Source organism: Panthera onca, chromosome D2, assembly GCF_046562875.1.
Source record: "Panthera onca isolate mPanOnc1 chromosome D2, mPanOnc1 haplotype 2, whole genome shotgun sequence".
NCBI classification, from domain to species: domain Eukaryota; kingdom Metazoa; phylum Chordata; class Mammalia; order Carnivora; family Felidae; genus Panthera; species Panthera onca.
In genome coordinates this window covers 30,194,525-30,220,798 of record NC_138349.1, presented here as the reverse complement: position 1 = coordinate 30,220,798, position 26,274 = coordinate 30,194,525, and the positions used below count along the sequence as shown (strand labels likewise).

The 26,274-nt window shown below is 35.5% G+C and overlaps 1 protein-coding gene and 1 long non-coding RNA gene across 2 annotated transcripts in view; one reads left to right on the top strand and one right to left on the bottom strand.

Annotated features, from left to right (window-relative positions):
• The window catches only part of HPSE2 (heparanase 2 (inactive)), a 674,568-nt gene that overhangs the window by 221,261 nt on the left and 427,033 nt on the right, over window positions 1–26,274 (bottom strand). Inside the window, exons 4-5 of the mRNA XM_060641812.3 lie at window positions 23,655–23,828; window positions 11,768–11,939 (exon numbers count right to left, since the gene is read on the bottom strand). Of these exons, the coding sequence (XP_060497795.1) occupies window positions 11,768–11,939; window positions 23,655–23,828 (346 nt within the window). The remainder of the gene's footprint in view (window positions 1–11,767; window positions 11,940–23,654; window positions 23,829–26,274) is intronic.
• LOC144613186 (uncharacterized) overlaps window positions 1–26,274 on the top strand; it is a 365,982-nt gene that overhangs the window by 296,950 nt on the left and 42,758 nt on the right. The gene's annotated exons all lie outside the window — the stretch shown is intronic.

Below are 26,274 nucleotides of genomic sequence, written 5' to 3'. Positions count from 1 at the left end.
GGTGTGCAAAGGATGCCTTGGAGTTGCTGTTCAAAATCCTATCTAGGTCCCATCACCCAACATTCTGGTTTGGTAGGTATGCACTGGACCTTAAGAAACATGCAGCATTTTAAAGAAACTCTCTAGGTGCTTCTAATGCAGCAGGACCATAGTGCATACCTTTGACAAATTCTGATCTTAGTAGCACCTGTTAGGGTAGGCCATTCTTGGAAGAGAAAGTAGAGTTCTAAGGGACAGTAGAAGAAGAAAAAAATGAGAAAAGAAATGGAAAAAAAGGAAGTGAAGAAGAATATTTTCCAAGACCATCTGTGTCAAATCTAAGTCTATGCCCCAGGACTCTAGCCTCCTTCTTCAATGTTTTTTCTAATCCCCATCTGACTTCTCTGACTCTGGAGGAAGAGAAAAACATCCTTCATCATAATGGCAATAATTGATAGCCTTGGGCTTAGGGAAGGAATTGGGTTGTTTCTCTAATTAGGAAAGAAGTCCTTTCCAGAAAAAAAATAAAAGAAAGAAAGTTTAGTAGTAGTAGTCGCTAACACAATGCTTAGCTAGGGAGCAGACTCTTGCAGTAGCCAATGCTTCCTTGTTAATGAGTACTGAACAGCTGCTGGGGGCCTTTCCTCTCTAGAGGCAGAGATGGAAACTCTCTTCTTAGGAACTAAGAGGAATAAATTGTTCTCTCCTCTTGTCGTTTGGTCAAGTCATATAACTCTTTCACAGTTGAAATAAAACAGAACAATTATTAGGAATAACATTGTAATAATTACCCTGTACACCAAATTGTCCCCAGCTGTGCATCTTCTCACTCCAAATGAGAATGTGGTGGTTTCTATGCAGGAGGTGGAGCTGTGATCACCCTCATTATCCTGACATGTTTTTGTAACTAATCTTTCTCGTTTCCATCTCAACTCAATTCTCTAAACTTCTAGGAAAGCTACATAAAGTTATATGCAAATAAAACAGGAAAAAAACCCACCTTTCCATCCTTGAAATATACTTATTCTTAACAATTATGTCTGATATTCCTTTTGGTGTCAATTGCGCCAAGAACTTTAAATTCATTATTTCATTTAACTCTGCAATAAACCTAAGAAATAGGCTCAGTAGATTGAGCGTCTGACTCTTGGTTTTGGCTCAGGTCATGATTCCAGGGTCATGGAATCAAGTCCCACATCGGGCTCTGCACAGAGCATGGAGCCTGCTTAAGATCCCCCCTCTCTCTCTCCCTCTGTCCTCTCCCCCACTTTCTCTCTCTCTCTCTCAAATAAATTAAAAACAAAAACAAAAACAAAAACAAAATAAAGAGTAGGTAATTTAATTAGTCCCATTTTATAGAGGAGAAGATTGAGGTTTTATAGACCTTAAACAATTCCTCAAGATGACCTAATGAGTCACTAACCTGGGTGTCATCTAGTTACAAAGTGCATGCTCTTCACCATCCTGCTATTTTTTCCCTAATCCTACGCACCATAGTAGAAAACAGACTGTTGTTTCAATGTCTTTATGGAGAAAGGGACCCATGAAGTAAAAAACATGCATACAGCTCACAAAAGTCATAATGGGACCCCAGTAATACGAACACAGAGTGGTTTTCATCTTTACCTATAGAGCCTTCATTACTATCTATGCTTGAAGTGTTAAGTGGAGTCCATAAATCAGCATTAGACTTAGTAGAAGAATTTGACACAACTCAAGATAGAAATTCTGGACATAAAAAGGCAATTTTTCTGTTTCTGGTTTGTAGACCATTGAGCATATAGCATAGATCATGTGGTCTGCTGTGATGGAGAAGGCCATTATTTGCTGCCTAATTCTCTTCTGCTTTTATCCTTGTTGCCCACATTAGAATGCTTTCCACAGCTCTTTGGGCTGCCATGGGAGCTAAAGGACCTGTCTAGCTTTCTTTTCTAGCATAGATTCAGGTTAGAATATTCCACTAGCTACTCTGTAGATGTTAGGATAACTGCCATTTTCATTTATTCAACAAATTGGAGCACCTGCTATGCATTAGGCTTTTTGCCAGCACTACATACACATTGGTAAATACAACAGACATACTTCCCATCCTCATAATGGGAGTTTGTAATCTTTACCAACAAATAAACATAAAATAAATATGTAGTTTTAAACTATGATAAATGCCATAAAGAAAACCAACAGAGTATGCTGATAGAGAATTACTTAGCTAAATTACACAAGAAAGGTCTTTGATAGATGAGGAGAAACCAGCCATGTGGCAAGCAGAGAGAACACCCTAGAAAGAAAAGCACTTGTGAAAGCCCTCAAATAAAGAGAAGCTTAGTGCATACAAAGCCAGTGAGGCTTGAGTGAAGTAAGAAAAACGGAAAAATGGAGAAAATAAGAATGAAGAGCTAGGAAGCAGCCAGAATGTTCATTATAGAGCCTTGTCAGATGTGATAAGGACATTAAATTTTATTCTAAGAGCAATGACAAGTCATTAAAGAGTCTTTAGCAAGAGACTTACATTATGTGAATTATATGTTTGTAAAAGATTTTCTGACAACTGAGTGGTGAATAGATTGGAGAGGAAAAAAATGGAAGCAAGTACACTGATAACTCGACTATTAAAGTGGTCCACGTTCTGAATTCTCCAAATAGTAATTCTTTTGTTATTGTCGGCTCTACTGCCATCCCTCACCTAAATCAGGGTTCACTTTCCCAGTCAGTGTAGTCCAAATACGTTAGTGTACACGAGTCTCTCAAGATGGTCTCTTAAAATAAGACTCTGATCAAATAAGTTTAAGAAATTTTGCGTACTACTGCTAGGAATTTACCCAAGGGATACAGGAGTACTGATGCATAGGGGCACTTGTACCCCAATGTTTATAGCAGCACTCTCAACAATAGCCAAATTATGGAAAGAGCCTAAATGTCCATCAACTGATGAATGGATAAAGAAATTGTGGTTTATATACACAATGGAGTACTATGTGGCAATGAGAAAGAATGAAATATGGCCCTTTGTAGCAACATGGATGGAACTGGAGAGTGTTATGCTAAGTGAAATAAGCCATACAAAGACAGATACCATATGGTTTCACTCTCATGTGGATCCTGAGAAACTTAACAGAAACCCATGGGGGAGGGGAAGGAAAAAAAAAAGAGGTTAGAGTGGAAGAGAGCCAAAGCATAAGAGACTCTTAAAAACTGAGAACAAACTGAGGGTTGATGGGGGGTGGGAGGAAGGGGAGGGTGGGTGATGGGTATTGAGGAGGGCACCTTTTGGGATGAGCACTGGGTGTTGTATGGAAACCAATTTGACAATAAACTTCATATATTGAAAAAAAAATCATTAAAAAAAAAACCTAGGGTATATGTCTTCTGGATAATTCATGGAATTTGTAGATTCAATTGTGGTTAGTGGAGATTTCTGAAATTTCTACATCCATTGACAAAAATTCTTCCTGAATCTAAAAAAAAAAAAAAAAAAAAAGAAAGAAAAAAGAAATTTTGCATGCTAAAGCCCCTTCTTGGAGATTCAGGATGTAAACTAATGTATTAAAGGTGTTGGGAAGTGTATACACAAAAATATATTTGTGTATCCCAGTATTTCTCAAACTTACTTGGGCATGGAATGTTTTATTACCCCCTCCCCCAACATAATGTTAATATCCTACAAAAAGTGATATTCACCAGAACATATTTAAGGAAATGCTACCTTAAATCCTTCTAACCAAGAGTTAACTCATTGTTCTTGGTTTACTGAGACCCCATTTCTCCACCTCCTTGTTTATTATTTCAGTGGTTTACACAATATTTTCTGACTCCACATATATTATCTGAGATATCAGCCCTTGTATGATTTATTTCTTCTCTCCACTTCCATCATCTATTTTCTGTCACTTGTTCCTTTACTTTTACATTATAAAAGTTATAAAATTTTCCTTCTTTTCTGTAACCACAATTTTCTTCTTTGTTTCTGTATCTGGATCTTCTATAAGACAGCTTGAGAATCCTGAAATGATCCTCTAAACAGTAATATTTTATCTCAAATTTTCCATCTCTGTCTAATGCTCTGCATATGGGAGATTTTCTTGATTTTATCCTCCACTTCTTTAAAAGAATTCTTTTTAAAAGCTTTTTGAAGATATGATTCAATAAAAATTTATTTAAGTGTACTCTTTAAGTATACAACTCAATAAGTTATATTTATAGAATTATACATAATCTAATTCTAGAATATTTAATTCCAAAAAGAAACTCCATACTTATGAGTAGTCACTCTCCATTTTCCCACAAGCTCCACCAGCCCTACCCAACCACTAATCTATTTTTATAACTATAGATTGCCTATTCTGGTCATTCCATATAAAGGAAATCATACAATGTAGGGCCTTTTGTGACTGGCATCTTTCGGTTAGCAATGTCTTCAAGGTTTATCCATGTTGTGACATATATTGGTATTTCATTTCTTTCTATTGGCCAATAATATTCCAGTGTAGAGATACGCCACTTTTCATTTATGCATTCATCAGTTATGGGTATTTTGTTTTTTTATGCCTTTTGGCTATTATGAATAATGCCACTATGAATATTTGTATACATGTTTTTATGAACACACATTTTGTTTCTCTTGAGTATATACCTAGGAGTGGAATTGCTGAATCATAATGGTAACTCTGTGTTTAAACTTTTGAGTAATTGCCAGACTGTTTTCTGAAGCAGTTACACCATATTACATTCCTACCAGCAGTGTATGAGGGTTCCAGTTTCTCCACATCTCCAATTTGTATTCTTTTTCTTTTCTCCAATATTTATTCTTGTATGTCTTTTTAATCTTGGCCATCCCAGGGGATTTGAAGTGTTATCTCATTGTGATTTTGATTTGTATTTCCCTAAATGACTAATGATATTAAGCATCCACTCATGTGCTTACTGGCCATCTGTATATCTTCGTTGGAGAAATGTCTGTCCAAGTCCCTTTTGCTCATCTTTAAAATAGGCTATTTGTCTTTTTATTGCTAATGTGTAAGAGTACTTTATATAAATCTTGGATACAGGTCACTTATCGGTTATGTGAGTTGCAAATATTTTCTCCCATTCTGTGTGTTTACATTTTTGATAGTGTCATTTGATGCACAAAACTTAATTTTGATGAGGTCCAATTAATCAGTGTTTTCTTTTATCACTTATCTTTTTAGTGTTGTACCCAAGAAATCATTGTCTAACCTTTATTGGACTTAATTTCAGCAATTATGTTTAGTTTCAAAAGATATCTTTTTGTTCTGATGGTACTTTTTTCACAGAAATGTGTTTTTACTCTTTAAGTACAATAGCTTCCTATATCTTTATGAGGATACTAATTAGAGGTTTTTATTTTTTAAATTCTGGTCTTGAATTATGATTCTTCCTGGGTTTGTTTGTTTGCTTGTTTGTTTATTGGGTTTTCTCCTTCATGCTACTGGTTTCACTTGTAAATTTCTTTAATGTTTATTTAGTTTTGGGAGACATAGAGAGAGACAGCACAAACAGGGGAGGGGCAGAGGAGAGAGAGGGTGACACAGAATCTGAAGCAGGTTCCAGGTTCTGGGCTGTCAGCACAGAGCCTGACACAGGGCTCGAACTCACAAGCTGTGAGATCATGACCTGAGCCAAAGTTGGACACTTAACTGAATGAGCCACCCAGACGCCCCTCTACTGGTTTTGTTCTCATGTCTTGTGGTCTTTGGCTATCTATTCATATTTAAAAGTTGGGGACTAAGTAAATTCTTCTGGTAGCATGAACAGATTTTTCTCAGCTGTTGAATATTTGGGCTTTTTAGGTAAGTCTCTCCTTTCACTGGGATCTCTATTTTATGGGCAGAACTTGTTCACCAACACATTTCACTTTAGAGGGGGAGTACAGTAGGGCATAGACAGCTTTTGGGCTAGGGTATCCCATAGTGCTTTATCTTAGTGTTTTATTATGCAGGAATATCTCTATCTTAGCAATACTAGCTCATCCCTAGGTTATCCTTTCAATTTCTTTGGTGAAGGGATTTGCTTGGAGATGATAGATTGAGTTGTCTTTGCTCTATATTGGCAGGTTAGGGGACTTAAAATAATGGAAGGGAGAGATGAACTGTAAGTGTAGTTCCACTGCAGACAGAATTTAATATAAACCCCTTGGCTTGGTCCCCTTTTCTCACTCCAAACCCTCCTGACTCTCAGCCTTCTGCTAGATGGATTGGCTATCTTTTCCCAGAGCCCATGTTGTCTGGGTTGCCACTTCCTCATTCTGCTTAATCTGTCAACAGGCTTCCATCTGTTTACTGTCTTATAGAAATCTATCAAAAATCTCTCATCAGCTTCTGATCCCTTTTTTGTGTGTTTGTTATTACGAACTTTTTTTTTAAATCAATTTTTAATAGGAATTGGGATGGTGGTTCTAGAAGGAAATGCAGCTTGTCCTCAGATCACTATCCTGAACGTGAAGCACACCCAATAATTTTAAAGCCATCTTTTATTTCTCTAGAGATAGTATTTCATGAATATGAATGTGTGTTCCTCTTGGTATAACTTCCTTTTGAAAGGCTCCCTTTTCTGCATGTGATGGCCCTTGAAAGAGATGTTAACTTCCAAAAGGATGAATTCATCCTTTATCAATTCTCTCATCCCTACCTTGCTGAGATACCCATCAATAAATCATGTCTACCTTAACTTCTCTCCATCTCTTCGGCCATTACCTTAACCCAATCTACCATGGTCTTGTAGTGAAACAGTCTTCATGCTGAGCTCTTCTGATCGCTTACTTTTGTACCTTGAAATCTATTTGGCACAAAGAATACAGTAGATGTCACTGCTCTTACAAAAACTCTGTAATGGGGCACCTGGATGGCTCAGTTGGTTAAGCATCTGACTTTGGAACAGGTCATGATCTTGTGGCTTGTGGGTCGTGCCCCATGTCAGGCTCTGTGCTGACAGCTCAGACCCTGGAGCCTGCTTTGGATTCTGTGTCTCCCTCTCTTTCTACCCCTCCCCTGCTCATGTTCTGTCTCCCTCTGTCTCTCAAAAATAAATAAAAACATCAAAAAATTTTTTAAAAACCTCTGTAATGATTTTTCATTGCTCATAGAATAAAATATACAACTTCTCTTCCATGGTATACACAGACCAGTAATGATCTGGTCCTGGCCTATCTACCATTCTTTTTCTCACTATACTGTCCATCTTTCTATTCCTCAAATGTCTTATCCTTATTTCTGATTCAGGTCATTGAAAAACATGACCTAGAACCTCTATTTAGAACTTTCTTCCCTCTACTCTGAACATTTGGCTCCCATTCATTCTTTTGTTCTTGGTTTAAATAAATTATTCTTCAGATAAGTCTTTTCTGATCACCTTGTCTAAATAGACCCTCAACCCCAGTCATCTTGATCATTTCCTTCACAGAATTACACATATTTTGTAATAATTCATTTTCTTATTTACTGTGGCTCTCTTGCTAAGCTCCAAGAAGGTAAGAAACATGTTGACTTTTTTCTTCAATATATACTCAGCACTTAAGCAAGGATCAAATACAAAGTAGGTGTTCAATATATGTTGAGGTGGAAATTTAGTAGTCATCTCACTAGGATTTAAAAGCCTCAAAAAGAGCCTCAATAAACACTATTTCACTGAATATCTGCTTTTCTTCACACTGCCACATTAACCAAAAATAGATTAGGTCCTTACTCTGTAGCAGTTACAGCAACAAACTCCAACTTTGTTAAAACTTTGTAAGTTAAAAGAGCTGGGAAATTAAAACATTAGAAAGCCTAGATGAAAATTAGATAGTAACTTTATCCTAAATGAATAAGGGAATAAATAGCAAAGGCTATCAACAAGAAAGTAGACAAGAACAATTATAATAAAAATAAACTTCTGAAAAAACAAAAACATGTTTCAAAGTAACAAGAAAAGCAATAGATTCAGATAAAATTATCATTATATAGATGTTGCATACAAGTTTACAAAAGAGAAACAGGAAACCGATATAACCCTAAAGAACAATTCTTACACTTTAGATACAAATCACTGACTAAAAAAAGGCCAGTTCACCAATGAGGAAATGGAAATAATAAAACAAGCATTTTATGAACTATTTCTCATATTCCAGGCAATATGTTAGTCCCTGAAGAAACATGAGACTTCATGTTTCTATTGCTGTCCTAGTGAAGTTATATCCTGAGAAGATATTCCTGTTTAGTCCTGTAACTACCTAAGAAAAAAAGCTTAAAACTGGTTCTGTAAAGCTAAAGCTAATGATTATGATTTATATAAATCACCATAATTTATTTAAATTACTATACAATGATTTACAATGCTTCACAATCACATTTATGCATACTGCTTTTAGATCAATGAATTTAGAACCAGCTGTTGAATAAGTCAACATTCATTCAATAAGCATTTATAAGACACCTACAGTATTCATAGGTTCTGAGGCTAAATGAGTAAAATATAGACCATGTCCTGATCCTAGTCCACAGTCTATTAGGGAAGGCAGATATATAAATAAATAATTTATTATCAATTTGATAAGTGCTAGAGAAAAAAAATTAAAAATGCTATTATAAAGACAGAGGCGGTGGTAAGAAATTCTGCCTGAGGATGTCAGAGAAGACCTATTGGAAAGAAGAAAAATGAGAGTAGAGAGTGATATTCCAAAGAAAATTACACAAACTAAAAAGGGGCATCGGTATACTTTGATGTAGTTAAGGGCAGGTTGTGCACAGGGGGTATAGCTGATTCCTAGCTGCAAAGTGAGGCAGGCACTAGACCCTACAGGCCAGGGGTGCATGTGAAAGTGTTTGGATTTCAAGCAAGAGTGATTTGACCACATGCTGTATTAAAGAAGAGAAAACTACTCAGAAGAAATATATGGAGAAATAATTAGAGTCTGAGACTACATATAGAAAAACTATTTAAGAGAAAGAATGATAAGGTTTAAAATAAAAATGAGAAGAAGCTGGGATGTGAGTGATACTAAGAAGTCAGAAATAACAGAACTTAATAACTAACTAATGGAGTATGTGAACAAAATAGAGGAATGAATGTAAAATGGCCTCCTGGTCCACACCTCGGGCAAATGGATATGGTGTCATTAACCAAACGTGGGATAGCAGGAAAGGAGACAACCTAAGGATTTGGAAAATGTTCAGTTCTTTTCATAGTTAACAGAATTCTAATTTAAACAGCCATGTGGCATAGTCTTGCATTAATTAAACTAGAGTAAATGAATAAAAATGACTATAGTCATTGCTGTGGGGTACTGGGGGAAAAGATATACTAATACACTGCTGCCCTACAACCTGGTGAAGTCATTCTGAAAAGAAATTTGGCAACAAATATGAAAGCCATAAAAATTATCATATACTTTGACCCAGAAACACAACTTTTTGGAATATAGCCCAAGGATATAATTCAAAAGAAATAAAAAACCTATTTGTATAAAGATGTTTATAGCTGTGCTATATATTACAGACAAAAACTGGAAACAACCCAAATGCCCAGCAGTGAGGGAATGTTTAAGCAGACTTTGGTACATTAATGCAATGGAATATTTCATTGCTATTAAGAATGACAAATATGAAAACTATGTAGAAATAATAAAAGGGCAACATAAAGCAATGAATAAAAAATGCAGAACTCAAAATGATGCATGTAGAATGATCATAACTATGTAAAACTATATCGGTATAACCAGGAGGATTGGAAAAGAGCTGGTAATTTAGAGTGCTGACATTTTTGTTATTGTTGGTTGAGTTGCTGGGAATGTTTATGTGTTTCAAGTTATAATTCACTGTATATTTATTACATACACATTAATAAAGATAAATTTCCATTTTTTCTGGCATATAAAATTTTTAAAAGTTCTTATCAGTACCTTTCCTTTTCCCTAAATGACTTTCTCTATTCTCTGGAGTCCTATTAGTTTTTGGATGTATGGGGAAGTGGACTCCATATTCCATGACCTCCTAACTCAGTTAAATCCCAGCCTTTATAGTCATTCATAGCACCATGTTCCTCTCCTTGTTATTGTCTTAATTTTAAGATCAGCTAATTAATCTCCATGTCTCCCTTACCATACTGTATACTCCATGAAGGCAGAGAAAGTATCTGTTTTTGTTTATGATTACATTCCTAATTCTGAACATAACACCCAGAACATAGCAGTTACTCAAGGAACGTTTGCAGGATGAGTGAATTGACCCTGTAGGCCATGTTAGTGAAAAGGCATTTCAGTACCATGAAATACATTGATGAAATCATTACGGAAAAAGGACAATCCAAAAGAATAACTACATGGATTAAAATGATAGTTACACACCTTGCTTTATTATATATTATGAACTATGAATAAAGTTCTATACATGTGATTCTTATTCCTCAATTGTAATACATAAAATGAAATCAACCTATTTCCATCACAACCCCCCCCCCCCCACACACACACAGAGTAATTTTAAAGTTCAGTGAAAGTATGCAAAAGGAAACCAAGAGCTGAATTTGTGGGTAGGAGCCAAAATCATGAAATTGTTGTGTAAGAAAAAGGGGAAGTTGCTCTTGAGAGACAAGGGGAGAAAAGAGAAGGATGGGGAAAGGAGAGCTGAAGTAAGGACTTAGGGATTCTTTGTAAAAAGGAAAGTGCCTAAAATTAAATTTCAGGTTATTAATGGTGTTACACTGTAAATCTGTATGCTTTCCCAAACCTTCAATAATGTCTGCTATGTTAATTACCTTAGATTAAGACTAGGGCACCACAAAAGGAGGAGAGAGAGTTCTAAGAGCCATTAAGTCACAAGGGCCATCCTGGAGGTTAGCCAAAGGTTTCTCTCCTCAGATAATCTCTCTTTGTATTCATATGGCATTTATCTAACCTCATTTAGAACGTGCACTTCACTGGAAAATGTCTTACTCATCTTTGAATTCTCAGGAGTAACCATATTCATCCCAGAGTATGACAGGATGGCACATAACAGGTGGGTCTTGGTGAACAGGTGGGTCTTGGTGCATACTCTGTGTTCTGGGGGAACTTTTGACTCTCCCCACTTCATAGTTCCCACCCTTCCTGCTTAAGTCACATCTCCACTTTGGGTCTTGGATTCAACATACAGCCTTCCTCTTCTTCAGCCTTCCTCATACCATTCTCTCAGACATTCCCTTTGACCCTATATAACTGGACCTAACCTGCATGGTTCAATTGGGCCTGGCCCACCAGCAAGACTGGGCATAGTGCCTCATCCATAACCAATGCTTAAAATGATTATTAGATTCAGTCAAAGTAATCACATGGTAGCAATTCTCTAGAATACCTACTAATGAGTCTATCATTTAAGTAGTGCTTGAATCTACAAGTAGTAATAGTGATTCTCAAATTTTTAATCCAGCTCCAACGGCTAGGGTTATGTTAAGGTTTACTTTCTATAAGAGGTCACAAGAATACAGTAATAGTATTTTGACTTTTTAAAAATATAAAATGCAATCAAATGCTTTAATATTAAATGTGTTTTTTAAAACAATGTAATCCCTTCCAACCTGCCCAAGAGATTGTGATACCCTTCCCCAGTCCCACCACCTCCTGCTGACTGTGGAAGGCCTGGAGAGATGAGAAGTTCTTCCGCTGTTTGATGGAGAATCATTAATTTAGAGTTGGGGAAGTCACTATGGAAAAAGTCTCTCCATCTTTCTTAAGACTACAAGTAACCAGGAAAAATACAAATACATTAATCCATTACACTTATGAATAGTGTCATATGAACTGCTAAAAAATATGACCTACCCATCTAGGAGGGCGATGACGTTCTTCCTGGGTCGCCCAATATTAGGGCCATACAAGCTGGCTCTGGAGTAAATCCGGATGGGCTGCAACAGGCTCTTCAGCTGGATGTAATCCTTTCCCAACTGGCTGCCATTTACTGCCCGGCCATGCATGGTTCGATAGTTATTTGGCTCTAGATTAAAAGCAGACATGCAAGTCAGAGTTGAGAAGGGTAAGGCTCTGCCAACCCTTTCCTGTCCACATATCTCTCTGCTTTTTTCTTAACAATGTGAATAAAATACCCAAAAAGAGGGTGTGAACTAGTTTAACTCGAGGAACCATCATAACAAAAAGTCAAGTGCTATTTTACCATTCTCCTCATTTTCAAATGAATCTTTCAAAAGATCTCCTACTCCACAAAAGAGAGACCATACTGATTTTGGGTGATACTTTATAATGAATTATAATGAATAATACTGGGTTGAATATTGTCTCCCAAAGTTCATGTCCACCTGTAACTTCAGAACGTGACCTTATTTGGAAATAGGGTCTTTGAAGATGTAGTTAAGATGAGGCCATATGGGATCAGGGTGTACCCTAAATCAAGCGACTGGTGTCTTTATAAAAGGAAGGAGAGGGAGGTTCAGGTACACAGACATACTGGGAAGAGGGCCATGTGTTGACAGAGACAAAGACTGGAGGGATGATGTTATGCCAAAGATCGCTGGTAGCTACCAGAAGCTAAGAGCAAGGCATAGAGTAGATTCTCCCATAGAGCCTCCAGAAGGAATCAGCCCTGGCAATGCTCTGATTTTGGGCTTCTGGTTCCTTGAACTGTGAGAGACTAAATTTCTGCTGTTTTACACCACTGAGTTTGTGGTAATTTGTCATGACAGGCTTAGGAAACTGATATAAATGGTAAGAAAGCAAGGCTTTATAAAGATGGTCATTGTACCAAAAAGAAAAATCTTGGGGTGTCCGGGGGGCTCAGTCAGTTAAGCATCCGACTTCGGCTCAGGTCATGATCTCACAGTTCATGCATTTAAGCCCCACGTCAGGCTCTGTGCTGACAGCTCAGAGCCTGGAGTCTGCTTCAGATTCTGTGTCTCCTTCTCTCTCTGCCCCTCCCTTGCTTGCACTCTGTCTCTCTCTGTCTCTCAAAAATAAACAAATGGTTAATAAAAAAAAAAAAAAGAAAGCAAAAGAAAAATCTTAATTTTCAATAATAACAAAGTGGCTGGGTTAAACAATTTAGAGTACAACATCCTCCCTCAGTTTCTATTAACTTGGTGTTCTAAAAGGGCAAGGAAAATCCTAAAAACCAGCAGCTCCACTGCTGGAAAGAGCTAACTTGATTTGGAATGAAGCACATGCCCCAGGTAAGGCCAACACCTTGGTTACCTACAAGTTTTGATACTGGTAGGGTCAAGAAATTGACCAGCAGACTTGCAAGAAATTTAACAGGGAAATTTTGGGAATAGGACAGTCACAGTGGGCCTTGATAAGCCCACACATACCCTTTGTAGTCTGGAAAGCTGTGTGTGCTCAGTAGACTGGAGAGGGCACTAACTATCCATGTACTGACAGATGAATGTGAAACCTAGCACATTCATAAAGGGGACATAACAAAGCATGTCAAAAAGGAAAAGTCAGTGAGAATTGTAAACTGTTTAAATTTGGAATGTGTTCCCCAAATCACACACAGATCCACTGGCAAAGGTTAGAAGTCTTACTGGCTTAAGGTAAGCACAACCTCTAATCAATCATTGTCTCACCATTAAGCTATGATGACTCAGGGGCAATCTTTAGGAAGCTGGCCTAGACAATGATTAAAAAATAGAAAAACAAGATATATCAGCAGCTATAAAATGCAAAAGAGACAGATGCTACACAATTAGTCCAGGTAAGTTACTAAACAAACAAATAAAAAAGAAACAACAGAAACAACCTCTGAGATGGAGGATTTGGAATCTAGAGTTGTTCCAACATATTATTTAAAATGTATAGTTTTCAACAACAACAGAAATTACAGCATGCAAAGAGATAGGATAGAGGGATCCATAAAGAAGAAAAAAAAAGTAGTCAATGGAAACTGTCTCCTAAGGGAGAAGGACTTCAAAACTACTATCATAAATATGTTCATAGAACTAACAGGAACAATACAAAATTAAAGGAAAGTATGATTGTATCGACTAATCAAATATAAATGAAGAGAGACATTATAAAAATGATCAAATGAAAATCTGGGACCTGAAATAACTCTTCACATACAGAGGAACACAATGAAATTATCAGCTGAATTTTTACCAGAAATAATGGAGGTCAGAAGACTGTAGAATGACATATTCAAAATGCTGAAAGAAAAAAAATTGGCCAAGAATTCTATATGTAGCAATCTATCCTTCAGAACTGAAAACAAAATTTACATCTTAAAGATTTTTTTTTAAGTTTATTTATTTTGAAGTGCAGAGCCTGATGGGGTGCTCAAACTCACAAACCACGAGATCATGATCCGAGCAAAAATCAAGAGTCAGATGCCTAACCGACTAAGCCATCAGGTGTCCCAAAATTTAGACCTTAACCAGAAAAACAAAGAACAGAACTTGTGAGAAAATCTGCCTTACAAGAAATAAGAAAGGAAGTCTTTTAGGTTGAAAGGAAATGATACCAGATGGTGACTCAAAACCACACAAAGAAATATAGAACACTAGTAATGGCAATTACATAGAAAATATAAAAGATAGTTGAAAATATCCATTACTCTCCTTTGTTTAAGTGTATTTAATTTTGACAGAGAGAGAGAGAGAGAGAGTCCATGGGGCTCAAATCCATGGACTGGGAGATCATGACCTGAGCCAAAGTCAGACACTTAACCAACTGAGCCATCCAGGCACCCCTCCATTACTCTTTTTTAATGAATTTGAATAATAGTTGCATAAAAACAAAAATTATAAAACTGTGTTGTTGGGCTTATGACATATGAAAATGTAATGTTTATAATAATAATGGCTACAAAACAGAGAAATGGAGTTCTATTGGAGTAAATTTTCTATAGTTAAGTGGAATTAAGTTAGAATTACTCTAAAATAGATTGTAATGAATTCAGATATATTACAATAAGAAATTACTAGGAAAATAAGTAAAACAAAATAAAAACAAAGAAATTAAAGTGGTACATTATACAATATCTCTTCTGCATAAAAAGGCAGTACAGGATGGCACAAAAACAGACACTCAGATCAATGGAACAGAATAAAGAACCCAGAAATGGACCCACAAACATATGGCCAACTAATCTTTGACAAAGCAGGAAGGAATAATCAGTGGAATGGAATAAAGACAGTCTCTTCAGCAAATGGTGCTGGGAAAACTGAACAGTGACAAGCAGAAAAATGAATCTGGATCACTTTCTTACACCATACACAAAAATAAACTCAAAATGGATGAAAGACCTAAATGTAAGAAGGAAACCATCAAAATCCTTGAGGAGAAAGCAGGCAAAAACCTCTTTGACCCTGGCCGCAGCAACTTTTTATTCAACACATCTCCTGAGGCAAGGGAAACAAAAGCAAAAATGAACTACTGGGACCTCATCAAAATTAAAAGCTTCTGCACAGTGAAGGAAACAATCAGGAAAACTAAAAGGCAGCTGACAGAATGGGAAAAGATATTTGCAAATGACATATCAGATAAAGGGTCAGTATCCAAAATCAATAAAGAACTTATCAAACTCAACACCTAAAAAACAAATAATCCAGTGGAAGAAATGGGCAAAATACATGAATAGACGCTTCTCCAAAGAAGACATCCAGATGGCCAACTGACACATGAAAAAATGCTCAACATCACTCATCATCAGGGAAATACAAATCAAAACTACAATGAAATACCACCTCACACCTGTCAGAATGGCTAACATTAACAACTCAGGCAACAACAGATGTTGGCGGGGATGCAGAGAAAGAGGATCTCTTCTGCACTGCTGGTGGGAATGCAAACTGGTGCAGCCATTCTGGAAAACAGTATGGAGGTTCCTCAAAAAGTTAAAAGTAGAACTACCCTATGACCCATCAGTTGCACTACTAGGTATTTATTCAAGGGATACAGGTATGCTTTTTTGAAGGGAAACATGCACCTCAATGTTGATAGCAACACTATCAACAATAGCCACAGTATGGAAAGAGCCCAAACGTCCATCAATGGATGAATGGATAAAGAATATGTGGCATATATATACAATGGAGTATCACTCGGCAATCAAAAAGAATGAAATCTTGCCATTTGCAACTATGTGGACGGAACTAGAGGGTATTATGCTGAGCAAAATTAGTCAGAGAAAGACAAACATCATATGACTTCACTCATATGAGGACTTTAAGATACAAAACAGATGAAAATAAGAGAAGGAAGGGAAGCAAAACCAGGGAGGGTGACAAAACAGACTCTTAAATATGGAGAACAAACAGAGGGCTACTGGAGGGGTTGTGGGAGGGGGGTATGCTAAATGGTTAAGGGCATTAAGGAATCTTACTCCTGAAATCATTGTTGAACTATATGCTAAATTGGATGTAAATTAAAAATAATAAATTAAATAAAATGGTAAAAAATAAAGGCAGTACAGGATAAACAGAGGAACAAAAAATGAAATAAATGGAAAGCAGCAAGATGGCAGATATAAATTCAACAATATTAACAATTACATTAAATGTAAATGAATTGAACACTCCAATTAAAAGCAGAAACTGTCAGGATGAATAAGAAAACTAAGATCCAACTAAACAGACATACTTTAAAGTAAAAGATACAAATAGGTTGAAAGTAAAAGGATGAAAAAAGATATACCATGCAAACAGTAACCATAAGAGAGCTGGAATGACAATACTAATATCAGACAAAATAGACTTTAAGACAACAGTGTTACTAGACATAATGTGGGGCATTTTATAATGATAAAAGTGTTAATTTGTCAGGAATATATAACAGTTATAAACATATACATACCAAAAACAGAACACCAAAATACATGAAACAAAATTAAATAGAAAAAATAGAAAATCCAACAATAATAGGAGACTTCAATATGGTATTCTTAGTTATCAGTAGAACAACTCGGCAGAAAATTAGCATTGATATAGGAAACTTAAATAACACTATCAGCCAACTTGACCTTATTGATATCCTTAGAACACTCCACTCAACAGTAGGATACCCATTCTTTTTTTAGTGTATATAGAACATCCTTCATGATAGACCATATGGTAAGCCATCAAACAGGTCTTATATTTAAAAGGATTAAATCATTTAATGTATGTGCCCTTCTCACAACAGAATTAAACTAGAATTCAACAACAGAAAGAAATTTGAGACATCTATAAATATTTGGAAGTTAAATAATCCATGAGTCAAAGAAGAAAGTGGAATTAGAAAATATTTTTAATGAAATGAAAATAAAAATATAGTATGTAAAAGCACATGGGATGACACCAAATGCACAATCCATGAAAGAAATAATTGATTAATTAGACTTGATTAAAATTAAAAGTATTTGCTCTGCAAAAGACAATTTTATGAGAATGAGAAGACAAGCCACAAATTGGGAGAAAATACTTGCAAAAGACACATCTGATAAAGGACTGTTATCTAAAATATACAAAGAACTCTTAAAAATTAGCAAAAAAGAAACAAATGACCCAATTTAAAAATGGGACATAGACTTCAACAGACACCTCACCAAAGGAGATATACAAATGGCAAATAAAAAATGTGAAAAGATAAAAACAATATGAAAAGATGCTCCACATATGTCATCAGTGAAATGCAAATTAAAACAACAATTAAATACAACTCTATACTATTAGAATGACCAAAAATTGTTAACACTGACAGCACCAAAAACTATGTAGAATGTGAAGCAACAGGAATGCTCAGTCATTGCTGGCAGAAATGATAATTGATATGGTCATTTTGGAAGAGTTTGGTGGTTTCTTATAAAACAAAACATACTCTTACTATATGATGCAGCAATTGTGCTCCCTGTTATTTGCCCAAAAGAGCTGAAAATTTATGTTTTTACTTTTGGCTATGCATGGATTTATGGCAGCTGTATTCATGCTGTATTCATGCCACAACTTGGAGGCACTGAAGATTTTCTTCCATAGGTGAATGGATACATAAAATGTGGTACCTCTACACAATGGAATATTATTTAGTACTAAACAGAAATGAGGTAGCAAGCCATGGAAGAACCTTAAATGCATAACATTAAGTGAAATAAGCCAACCTGAAAAGGCTACATAGTGTATAATTCCAACTATATGACATTCTAGGAGAAACAAAATTAGGGAGAGAGTAAAAAGATCAGTGGTTGACAAAGGTTGAGGACAGGAGGAAGGGATATATAGATGGACCATAGAGGATTTTTAGGGCAGTAAAAATATTTTGTATGACACAATAGTGCTGGATATGTCATTGAACATTTGCCCAAATCCATAGTATGTTCATACTAAAGTAAATCATAATGTAAACTATAGACTCAGGATGATTATGATGTATCACTGTAGGTTCACCAATTGTAAAAAGTGAACCACTCTGGTGGGGGATGTTGATAGTGGGGTAGGCTATGCATATGTGGAAGCAGGGAATATAAGGGAAATCTCTACTTTCTTTTCAATTTTGCTGTGAACCTAAAGTTGCTCTAAAAAAAGGTGTTCTAAAAAAAAAGAGAGAGCCACAATGAGATATTAGGGATGCACAGACAGAGAGAAGGCCATATGAGAACACAGAAGTTGCCCATCTGCAAACAAAGAGGAGAAGCCTCAAAAGAAACCAGGTCTGCTGATACCTAGATTCTGGACTTTGGGCTTCCAGAACAGTAAGAAAATAAATTCCTGTTGTTTAGGAGATAAAAAGACTCCTATATTAGAAAAAAAGAAATATCTCAAATTAGTAATCTAAGCTTCTATCTTAAGAAAGCAGGAAAAGAAGAGACAACTAAACCCAAAACAAGAAGAAGGACCGAAATAATAAAAATTAGAGTGGAAATCAATGACATAAAAAAATAGAGAAAATCAATAAAAGCAAAGTTTGGTTTTTTGAAAAGATCAACAAAACTGACATACCTTTAGTTGGACTGATCAAGAAAAAAGAGAGAAGTCACAGAGTATCAAAATTAGGAATGAAAGAAGGGACACCACTAAGGTCCTCACAGTAATTAAAAGGATAAGGGACTACTATGAACAACTTTATGCCATTAAATAACTTAGATAAAATAAAAAACTTCTGATAAAGATGCAAATTACTAAAACCAATTCAAAAAGAGATAGAAAATATGAATAGGCCTATAACAACAAAAGACACTGGATTAGTCATTATAAATATTTCCACAAAGAAAGCTCAGATGGATTAATTGGTGAATTCTATCAAATATTTGAAGAAAAAATAATACCAATCCTTCACAAACTCTTCCAGAATATGGAGGAAGAGGGAACACTTCTCAGCTCATTTTATGAGGCCATTATTCTCCTGATACCAAAATCAAACAAAGACATCACAAGAAAAGAAAATTACAGATGAATATCCCTCATAAATATAGACCAAGAAATCCCCAACAAAAGAGTTACAAAGTGAACCCAGCAATATATAAGAAGTATTATAATACCGTGGATAAATAGGATATACATCAGGAATGCAAGATTGATTTAATATCAAAAACCCAACTAAAGAAGGGGTGCCTGGGTGGCTCAGTCAGTTAAGCATCTAACCAGCTCAGGTCATGATCTAGCAGTTTGTGGGTTCAAGCTCCATATCAGGCTCTGTGCTGACAGCTCAAAGCCTGGAGCCTGCTTTGGATTCTGTGTCTCCCTCTCTCCCTGCCTCTATCCCACTAGTGTGCGCTCTCTCTCCCTCTCTCTCTCTCTCTCTCTCGCCCTCAAAAAAAAAAAAAAAAAATATATATATATATATATGTATATATTAAAAAAAACTTAAAAAAACCCAACTAATGTAAAATATCATATTAATAGAAGACCAAAAACACATTATCATCTCAATAGGTGCAAAAAAAAAGAGGCATTTGACAAAATCCAACACTCATTCCTGATATATATTATCAACAACTATGAGTAGAAAGGGAATTCTGCAATCTTATAAATAGTATGATGAAATACTGAAAGCTTAATGGCAAAACATCATGCTTAATGCTGAAATATTTAACGTTTTACCCCTAAGACTGTGAACAAGCAGGAATGTGTACTCTTGCCACTTATATTCAACATTTGTATTAGAGGTTCTAGCCAGTGCAGTCAGCTAAGGAAAGAAATAAAAAGCATCGCAATTGTGTAGAAAGAAGTAAAACTGTCTGTATTCTGAGACAACATATGCTGCACGTAGAAAATCCTAAATGACTCACACATGTGGGGGAAAAAATACAAGATCTAAGAAATAAATTCAGCAAAGCTGGAGGATAAAAGATCAATATATAAAATCAATCATATTTCTAAATACTAGCCATGTACAATACATAAATGAAATTAAGAAAATAATTCCATTCACAATTGCATGGGAAAAAAATAAAATACCTAAGATTAAATTTAACAAAAAGAGTGCAAAACTTGAACACTAAGAACTACAAAACATTACTGAAATTAAAAATTGAATAAATGGGGAGATAATTTATGTTCATGGACAGGAAGACTCAGTATTGTTAAGATGGCAATTCTCCCCCAAATGATCTATAGATTCAATGTTATCTCTATTAAAATTCCAGCAGGCTTTATTGAGAAAATTAAAAAACTGATCCTAAAATTCGTGTGGAAATGCAAACACCTAGGATGGCCAAAACAATTTTTAAAAAAGAACAAAGTTGGATGATTTATACTTCCCAATTTCAAAACTCATTACAATGCTATTGTAATCAAGACAATGTAGTCCTAGTATAGGGACAGACATACTTATCAGTGGAACAGAATTAGGAGTCCAGAAATAAATCCATTTTTGGTTGATTTTTGGCAACAGTGTTATGAGAATTCAATAGGGAAAGGATAATCTTTTAAATAATGCTGGACAACTTGATATTCACATGCAAAAAGATGAATTTAGACTCTAAATTCATGCTATACTCAAAAATTAATTTGTTATATTAACTTGTAGCTCAAATGTAAGAGCAAAAACTATAGAACTTTTAGAAGAAAACAAACAAACACTTTGTGATTTTGGGTTAAGCAAAGAAATGATACCAAAAGTATGACCCATAAAATTAAAAATTGATAAATTGAACTTTATCAAAATTCAAAACTTCTACACTTCAAAGGATGCCATAAAGAAAATGCAAAGATAAGCTATAGACTGGGGAAAATATTTGCAAATCATATATTTGACAAAGAACTCATATCCAGAATATATTTAAAACTTTTACAACTCAATAATAAGGTAACTCAGTTAAAAGGGCAAAAGATTTGCGCAGACATTTCACCAAAGAAGATGTAAGAATAGCTGATAAGCACATGAAAAGCCATTCAATGTCATTTGTCATTAAGGAAGTGCTAATTACGGCCATATTAAGATACTACTTCAAACTCACTAGAAAGGTTATAATCAGAGACAGACATTAACAAGTGTTTCCAAAGATGTAGAAAACCTAGAATCCTTATACATTGTTAGAGAAGAAAAAGAATTTGGCAGTTGTTAAAAAACAAAAATAAACAAATTTACCATATGATTAGTAACTCTATTCCCCTCCCAGGTATCTTCCTAAGATAAGTAAAAGCATATATCCACACAAAGGCTTGTATGTGAATGTTTATGGCAGCATTATTTATCAAAGCCCCAAAGTAGAAACAATCCAGATGTCCATCATCTGGTAAATGGAAAAGCAAAATGTGATATATAGTCACACACTGGAATACTATTCAGCAATAAAAAGGAATGAACTACTTTTACATGCTACTGCATGGATAAATTTGAAAAACATGCTATGTGCAAGAAGTCAGATGCAAAAGACTATTATATGATCCAGTTATATGAAATGTCCATAAATGACAAATCTATAGATGAGAAACAGATTAGAGTTTTCTGAGACTGGGCATGGTTACAGGAATTGATGGCAAATGGGGATGAGGGATCTTTCTGGAGTGATGGAAATGTTCTAAAATTGGTTTCAGAGGTGGTTGTAGGAGTATATACATTTGTTAATTGAATTGCAAATTGAAGAGGAAGGAAGGGGGAGAAGGAGAGTGAGAGTGGGGGAAGGAGAAAGGGTAGGAGGAGACAGGAGGGACTGAACAGAGGGGTGCATTAATTAATTGTTATAAAAACAATAGGGTCAAGTTGAGCATTTCAGTTTGAATTGCTATAGGACAAAAATATTGTGTGAGAGAAGATAATGATGAACTGTTTTCAAATCCATTTTATTATCTATCTCCTCTACTAGAATGTAGGCAGGGATATTTATCTGGCATTTACTATTATATCTCTCAAAACTAGTATAGTGTAGTATAATATGCCTTTGGCACATACTAGGCAGTCAATAACTATTTGTTGAAGGAAAGTGGAAGGAAGTGAAGAAAGCCAAGAAGTTTTAATACCACTAAAGAAAAATAACCAGAAGGTAGTAGAAAGTACCTCCCTTTCTGTTAGAAGTCCCAAGTTCCTGACATAGATTTAGTACTTCCTGCTGTCTTTAGCAATTCTCTTTACCTTTTTCAACATATTTCCTCACCTGCATGATATGTCCTTTATTAGGCACTTCATTTAGGACTTTAAGGTCCAAATAGAAGAGTATTTGGATATGCTATGTAAACTAAATACTATCAACTATAAGATGACAATATTGTTGATAATTACAAATGTAAACTCCCTAAGGAAGTAACTCTAAGGCTTTTGTCACTAACCAGTGGCAGAAAATATGCATCATATGCCCTTTAAAATAAAAAAGACTAACAGTATTTTTCCCTTGTTTTTGGTAACAGCAATGTTGAGATATAATTTACACCTATACAATCATCACATTAATGTATATAACTCAATGGTTTTAAGTATGTTTACACAGCTGTGTAATCATCACAATAAATTCTAGAACATTTTTATCATCTCACTCCCCTAGCCCTTGGCAACCACTAATCTACTTTCTGTTTCTTTACATTTACCTATTTTGGGCATTTTATATAAATATGTGACTGGGTTTTTTTATTTAGCACAATCTTTTCAAGGTTCATCTATGTTGTAGTGGGTGTCAGTACTTCATTCCTTTTTAATGGCTAGATAATATTCCATCATATGGCTATACCAGATTTTATTTACCCATTCATCAGTTGATAGACATTTGGGTTGTTTCCACTTTTTGGCTATTATGAATAATGCTACTATAAATACTTGTGTATAAGTTTTTCTGTGGGCTTATGTTTTCATTCCTCTTAAATATATACTCAGGAGTAGAACTGCTAGGTCATATAGCAACACCACGTTTAACTTTTTGAGGAATTGCCAGACTGTTTTCTAAAGTGGCTATACCATTTTACATCCCCAGCAGCAGTATATGAGGGTTCCAATTTCTCCACATTCTTGCCAATAGTTGTTACTATAATCTTTTTTTTAATTATTATTATTGGCATCCTAGTGGGTGTGAAGTACCCTATCATTGTGGTTTTGATTTGGTTTTCCCTGATGGCTAATGTGGTTGAGTATCTTTTCATGTGTTTTTCAGACTTTTATATTTTTTCTTTGGAGAGATGTCTATTCAGATCCTTTGGCCAATAGTATTCTTTTACCAGATTCTTGTGGTGTCCTTAATATGAAGTGAAACATCCCAAGTGTTTTCTGGGCCAGTATGCTAGAGATGGTCTAACTGAGGCTATGTCCCGGGCCAACTTATTTTTTATCTTGTCAATTCAGAGGAAATGACAGCTTTACTTACCATTACCCAGTTCCCAAGATATGTTGTACTTTTTGCTGGCACTGTACTTCAACAGACTCAGGGCACTAGAACTGTTCCAGGAGTTATTTGGATTACGACGCAGTGCATTTAGAGCAAATATCAGGTGGAGTCCAGAACAATCAGCAAAGTTATAAAGTTTGTCTAGAGACCTGGCTGGGAAGAAGCAGAATAAGGCTTGTAACTTTAAAATCAACATTCCAACAAAAGGAAATTATTAGCTACTACAAAAAGGCTTTCTATGAGCTTCCTGCTAATTAATTCCTGCTAGGAATTATGCAGAGAGGCTTCAGAAGGATTATATTACCTTTTGGTTCAGAGTACATTTTGAAGTGATTTAGAAAGCAGCACACACAATTCTAGACATAGGTTGCAAATTAGCAACCAAGTCTAGTCCACAGTATGTTATTGTTAACAACAACAACAAAAAATAGATTGCTAACATTTAAAAATGGGATGGTATTACAAAGTAGCTAGATTTCTAGCTTCTCTTGAAAAATCAGAGGATCTGACACTGCTGGGTCTGTATTCCTTTATGAAATGATAGGAATAGTGTTGGGAGGCAAGGCCAGGAAAGATGACTGGCTGGTAAGTCTGGGAAAATTGCTCAGCCTAGCAGCACTTCAAAAAAATCGACTCAATTCCACATTTCTAATATTTCTGAGAATGGAAACACCATTAGGGTAAATATATTTATTGTTGGTTTGATCCCTGATACCATCAGTTCTACTCACATGTCCCATACCCACCCCATTCCTTCATATCTATTGCCACTATTTTGGTTCTCGCTCTCAGTTTCACTTGTATGAATTATCACAACAATATCTGTATTTGCCTATCTACTTCCAGATTCATCCTTCTTCCAATTTCTTTCATCAGTTTCACTCACCCTTCAAACCTTAGTGGATTTTTTTAGGGGCTCCTGGGTGGCTCAATCAGTTAAACACCCAACTCTTGATTTTGTCCAGGTCATGATCTCACGGTTCATGGGATCAAGCCCTGCACTGAGCTCTGTGCTGACAGTGTGGAGTCTGCTTGGGATCCTCTCTCTCTCTACCCTTCCCATGCTCTCTATCTCAAAATAAATAAACTTAAAAAAAAAAAAAAAACTTAGTTGATTTTTAAGACTTTCTTCTTCTTTACTTCAAGGACTCTATGACTCAACCATAATTTTCTCCCCGCTTCAAGCCTCTCTACTGTTATCAATGAATTCTTTGTTGGTGTCAGCCAGTTCCGTTTATCACAGAATCCCCTGCTGCATTAGGCTTTGCTCTAATTATTCTCATTTAGCATACCTTTTTTCCTCTTCCTAACATACCCAGATCTTACTTGTCCTTTTAGACAGTGTTTTGCAAGGTATGGATGATATGACTTTAAGTGATAAACAGATTGAAAAAAAATTAGGTTAATAATTATGTACAAGGATTCACCTTACTCTATCTAGTATTCACTATCCCAGTCCCTAGAGCAGAGTTTCTCAAATGGGGTTCTGTGGAACACTAGAGGTTTCTACAAAAGATGATGCAGAGTGACCAAAGTGCCCCATTAGCAATTGTTATAAGACCTTAAGTCTTGTAAAGCAGAACCATGATCATTTGGTTGAGTCCATTATCAGTTTTTGAAGTGGGGAAGGGGGAGCGGGTTGTCATTTTTATTTTCTTACATATATGGGAAAGTAGTTTTTAAGAAGCACCAAGAACAAGGACAGAAACTGTCTCATTTTAGTTAAAAATAAAATCCATGGGAATTTATCTCACATTTAACCCAGAGTCTAGTAGTTTGCAACAACAAAAAGTATAGGTTCACATTAAAGAAATAATTATTTCTTTAATAGACTTAATTTAATAAACAATTATTTCTTAATAAACTAAATCATTTCTTTTTAGCTCCAAAACAGCAATTAAAATTAAAATGCATTTATAAGCCTATTAAAGTGATCATGAGGGGCGCCTGGGTGGCTTAGTCAGTTAAGCATCCAACTTCAGCTCAGGTCATGGTCTCCCACTTCGTGAGTTCAAGCCCCATATCACGCTCTATGCTGACAGCTTAGAGCCTGGAGCCTGCTTCAGATTCTGTGTCTCCCTCTCTGTTCTTCCCCTGCTTATGCTCTGTCTCTCTCAAAAATAAACATTTAAAAAAAATTTTAAGTGATCATGAAACCAACAGATGTGTTTACTAATTTTACAATTATCTTATGTGACCGTAACTATGCCGCTCATTAAGAAAATGGCTTCTTTCAAAGTCTTATATAAAATTGTGTCTTAGGCTATAATGTTATTCATATTGCTCTGACATATAGTTTTATTAACTTTACTATTCAACATTGCTAATTTATTTTCATATTAAGAACATTAATTAAATTCATAAACTTTATTTAAGTAAGCCTAACAAGTCCTACCTTTAGTAAAATTTTATCCCATTTTGGCTTAATCCAGTTATTTAACAAAAACATATTACGTTTGCCTTATAAATTTGCAAATTCATGACAAGGAAAGAAAGGGATAGGATAATTTCAGGAAAGAAAGTTAACTATTTGTTTTTCCTTTTTCTCTTCAAGAAAGGTTTTCTAAAAAGTAATTTTTAGTACAAATCTATCCTTATA